The 5,407-nt window shown below is 26.8% G+C and overlaps 1 protein-coding gene across 1 annotated transcript; it reads left to right on the plus strand.

Annotated features, from left to right (window-relative positions):
* Positions 1 to 2,448: 2,448 nt before the first annotated feature.
* On the plus strand, positions 2,449 to 4,561 carry LOC101493681 (protein neprosin-like). Its single transcript, XM_004488391.4, has 7 exons — positions 2,449 to 2,604; positions 2,694 to 2,780; positions 2,869 to 3,063; positions 3,177 to 3,341; positions 3,478 to 3,531; positions 3,777 to 3,920; positions 4,042 to 4,561. The coding sequence occupies exons 1-7, from the start codon at positions 2,458 to 2,460 to the stop codon at positions 4,414 to 4,416; spliced, it is 1,167 nt and encodes a 388-aa protein (XP_004488448.1). The 5' UTR covers positions 2,449 to 2,457; the 3' UTR covers positions 4,417 to 4,561.
* The last annotated feature ends 846 nt before the right edge of the window (positions 4,562 to 5,407 follow it).

Here is a 5,407-nt window from a genome sequence, read left to right on the forward strand (position 1 = left end):
TTTGGCATTGGTTTCACTTAAATCGGACTTACGGTGAAGAAGAACGGTGCAAAATAACGAATTATGTAAACGGAGAAATCAAGTATTTTAGGGAGAAATTTTGGTGGTTAAAAATCTGAAAAATTGTATTTAATTGAATAGTTAAATGAGTAAAACAACATACTGAAATTTGGACAAAAACGGAGAAACTTTTATGAAAACAGTTATCGATCACTGGTGTCAAACGATAGGTTGTTGTTGTGTTTCCTCTTTGGTTTCAGAGCTGTCCGTCTGATTCCCTTTTTTTTATTTTTTTTATTTTTTTAATAATTAAGGTTCACACATGAGTAAAACCCATTGATTCCTTTATTTATTTTTAAATAAAACCAATAATTACTAAAACTAATGTTTTAACATTTTTTTAACATAATTTAATTACTAAATATTGCTAATATTTCCAAAATTAATAATTTATAAAATAAAGTAATTAATCTTTTACAATATATTAATAATCAAAACTCTCATACTCAAAATAATCACCCTAATGATACTTTTAAAAAAAAAATACTCACATTAAAATACTATCATCATTAAAGAATATTCAAAATTATAAAATAAATAAGTATAAAATCAATACTTTATTATAATTACTAAATCATACTAAATATATATATATATATATATATATATATATATATATATATATATAATCACAATATCATAATAAGTATATAAAAATAAAGAAAATAAACACACAATACTACCACTATCGCAAGATAATTATTTATAAAATAAATAATTAAAATAAAATATATTTAGAATTCAATAAATATAATTAACTACACACTTAATATTAGTCAAACGCATAAAAGAATGTTATATTAATTGGGTGAACGTATATACACGTAAAATACTACATCATAGTATTGTTATATTAATTGTGGTGTTACACCTCTGGTAAATAAAGGTGTATGGATTCAATTTCAGAGTTCTCAATAATTGTTGGACTGTTATTTTAAATAATATAAATCATGCTCTTAAACAACCAATTTTATGTTAGTATTGTTAGAATTGTGTTGAAGATGGGAGTTGATGTAGTTTTACATTATTTAGGTCATACTCTTAAACAACCAATGTTTTGTTAATATTGTTAGTAATTGATAAAATTATGCAAAAGAAGGGAATTGATGTAAATCAATAAATGTGTTTTATATTGAATTGATATAGGAATTGAATTGTCTACACAGACACATATTTGAATGAATGAATTTACCTAAGCTTGATAGTGGCAAAACTCTTTAATCCAAAATAGATACACTTAACTTGAATAAGCAAAACAAGGAATGCTTTTATGCTATTGATTTCTTAGTGGATTATGTCCTAAACTATATTGAGCCAAAATATCTTTGTAATGGGAGCACTAGATGTAGCAAAAGTTGTTTTGAACTAGTATAAAACTACTTGTGCCTCTTCCTTTTCTCAATGTTGTTATCTTATTTAAGTTCTTTATGATTTAACTTTATTTTACTCAAAAATAATTTACAATCATAAATTGAATGTTTTGATAAAGAATACATCTTTTGTATAGTAATTGAATTTGATTTTCATAAATGGTTAACATAATTCTAACTCCACACTCCTCCTTCTTGTGTTTTTCAGCACATTCAAGTTTCGGTTGGTAACCCACTTTGATGTCGGTTGGGTTGAACGACCCAAATTATTATGAGTTATCAATTGGGATAACAATTTGGGTGTAGCAGATCACAACTTTAACTTCCAGTCCAACGCAAATGGCTTGACGAAGTGAACGCGTCTCTACGAGACGTAGTAAAACTTGTTTAGAGTTATAAAGATGTTAAGGGTAAATTGATTTTTCATTTTGAAACCCTTTTCATGTTATTTATTATGATGTGAATTTACATTTATAATAAAGATGTTTGATTTTAATAGGATTTTTTATCCAATAAACTTGTCTTTGTGATATTTTTTTAAAGAACTTTTAGAAATGTTTTATTAAAAAAAATAAATGTAACAATCGGGGTGTTACAGTTAGTGCAGGAGAATGATTGGTAACTAAACAAAATAGAACATGTGCAGGTAAACAAAAGAAGACGACATAGGGATGTGGGGTTCTCATCTCATTTTCTCTATTCTTTTTTATTTTGTTTTGGTGAGAAAAAATAAAGGAGGGAGAAAGGAGATACGGATGTGGATTATCTTAAAGAATAGATAAAATGAATTATAAAAAGACAAAAATATGCGCGTGCAACAACATGCTCGTCGTATCTATTTTGGTCCTTTTTAATATTTGTTTTCATAGTCAAAGTCTTGTACAAGTATTAAATTCAGTCAAATGTATTAAATTTAGTCAAATGATCTCAAATATTTGACCTCAATTTCATTTGTTCTGGAGCATTGATATATAAATAGGCCATATACTAAACTAAGACTTAACATCAATACAAAAGAGTTCCGAAAATGATTATTACGTTGTCGTTTGTTCTTTGTTTAGTGACTAGTAATATTGGTCACACGGTTGATGGTATGTATAGTATGTGGAAAGAAGATTTTGAGTTGGAGAGAAAGCTAAAGCTCATTAACAAGTCTCCTGGGAAGAGTATTCATGTATTAATTAAACACATCACTTATTGATAGTTTAATTTGATCTTCTTTTTAATAATTTTGTTTTTATTTCATTTTTGTGTTTTCTATAGACAAAGTCAGGATACATAGTTGATTGTGTTAATATTAACAAACAACCAGCTTTTGATCATCCTTTTCTAAAGAACCATAAATTACAGGTAAAATAGTTTATAAGGATATAGTTTTGATTTTTTTTTTCTTTTACTTTGTTTGTTTCAATGTGCATTTTTATTTCTTGTGTTGTAGCGTAAACCAAGTAGTGAAAGAAACATTAGTGAAACAAATGTCCATATTTCACCAACCAAATCCAATTTCGAGATTGAGAAAGTTAGATGTCCAAAAGGAACAGTCCCTATTCGGAGGGTAACCAAAGATGATCTCATCAGAGGCATATCTTTATTCAATGATCATATTCTAGCTCAAACTAATTTTCATAGACATGTATGTTTTTTTCAATACAATCTAATTATAAATTTATTTATTTATTTATTTGTATATATCGCGTATATAATGATTCAATATTCAACTAATATGTCAACATATTGATTTTGTAGTCTACTCATATTTCTCTTATAAAATGGCGTGCTCCTTACTTTGGAGTTAGTGGAACAACTAGCGTTTATAATCCAAAAGTTTTTAAGGGCCAATCAAGTTCAAGTCATATATATGTTCAAAATGGCCAGGGAGATAGTATTAATAAAATCGTTGCTGGATGGCATGTGAGTTTTAATATATCTTATTAAGAAAATCTTCTTTTATCTTAAAATTATATATATATATATATATATATATATAATTTAATTTAATTTGATAGTTTAGAAAATACTTGCTAACGAACTTCACACATGATGTTAGGTATCTCCTCAACTATACAATAATGATGCAACTCATATCTACTCATATTGGACAGTAAGTAAAAGTTTATTATTTTTAATCTCTACAAACATGTATTACAATAAAGGAAATACTTCAAATGTTCATAAAAGTTGTACTAACTAACACAACAAATAATTTCAATTTTTCTAATTTTTATGTGTTTTAATTTACGTTTGACGTAACTAAATTGAAAAGCATAGTTTTATTTCTTTAAAACATGAGGTTAGAAACACAATTTTAATTTCTTTAAAATATAACGTGATCTTAAAATATTACAGCCTGATAATTTCAAGACTGGATGCTACAATATATTGTGCAGTGGTTTCGTTCAGATCGACCATTCATATTACCTCGGTGCACGTGTCGCACAAACATCTTCTTATGGCGGAATTATGGTTGAGTTGCCAATATCTCTTTTTCAGGTCACCTCTTTAACATTAATATTCATTCAACTTCTTTTAAGTAGATATAATGAAAAATGTAATTCATGACATATTAGGAATGAAAATAATATATTTACAAATGTTATACATATGTATTCAGGACCAAAAAACCAAAAATTGGTGGTTAACTGTGGCAAATAAAAATATTGGATATTTTCCGGCATCCTTATTCTCCAACCTGGCCATAGCTGATCAAGTAGGATTAGGTGGATTAACAGTAACTCCGGTCGGTGCTCCTAGTCCTTCAATGGGATCAGGACACTTTCCAGATGAGAATTTTTCTCATGCCGGTTATTTTAGGAATGTTGAATTTCAGAATGTATCTAGACAATTTAATGGAGTTCCTGAACATTTTATAGAAAAATTCAATGATGCTCCTACGAAATGCTATCAAATTCTTTATCGTGACGTTTACCCTAGGCCAATTGCTTGTGCTCTTCAATTTGGAGGACCTGGTGGTGATTGTGACAATTAGTTGTTGTGAACAAGTTTTTGTTGTATGTAGTATCTTAATAAATAAAATAATATTATGATCTTTGTCGAATTTTTTTTATGATTTATGCACACATGTGGTTTGTTTTTTTTGTGATTTTGATAATTTGGCTTTTTTTTAAACATAATTAATTTCCCTTTTTATGTTTAGTTAATATAATATTTTATATGTCTCGATTATTTAAAAAACAAAAATCTGTTACTTCACAAACTTCTTAGGAAAATAATAAAGAATAAAAAAATGTTTTGACTTTGAGATGATACGTATATATTCTAACGGGGTTAAGTTATCACCTTTTCGTTTAATGATCATCATACTTGATGCACCTTGATAATATTTAACTTTTTATAAATTTCATAATAAAAATAAAACATTTTAATAAAAATTTGATACAATTTTCAATAAATAATTACTTTTACTTTTACTAATAAAAAGGCCTACATTTCTAATATTGGCTTAGGCAACCACATATGTAGGGTGGCCCTAATTGGTAACTAAGCAAGAGCCGTTAAAATGTCCTACTCTAAAGTATGTTCGTGGTGTTGAATAGATGGGTTAGTAAGCAAGTGGTTTTCGAATAAATGGTGTTAATAAGGTATTGTAATCTTTTTAGACAATTATCCAGTTTGTATATATAATCTAAGTGCAAAAATGATTAAACGCATGTGACAAAAAAATTTAGAATGAATGAATAAACAAAAAACTTTTTTAGTATAAGTGAAAAAAATGAATCAAGTTTAATGAATCCAATTGATAAAATGTAAATAGAGGTAATAACTTGAATCGTTTCGCAAGACCTTCTAATATAATAATCATAATAATAATAGTAATAGTAATAGTAATAGTAATAGTAATAGTAATAGTAATAGTAATAGTAATAGTAATAGTAATAGTAATAGTAATAGTAATAGTAATAGTAATAGTAATAGTAATAGTAATAGTAATAGTAATAGTAATAGTAATAGTAATAGTA

This window comes from Cicer arietinum, chromosome 1, assembly GCF_000331145.2.
Source record: "Cicer arietinum cultivar CDC Frontier isolate Library 1 chromosome 1, Cicar.CDCFrontier_v2.0, whole genome shotgun sequence".
Classification (NCBI taxonomy): Eukaryota; Viridiplantae; Streptophyta; class Magnoliopsida; order Fabales; family Fabaceae; genus Cicer; species Cicer arietinum.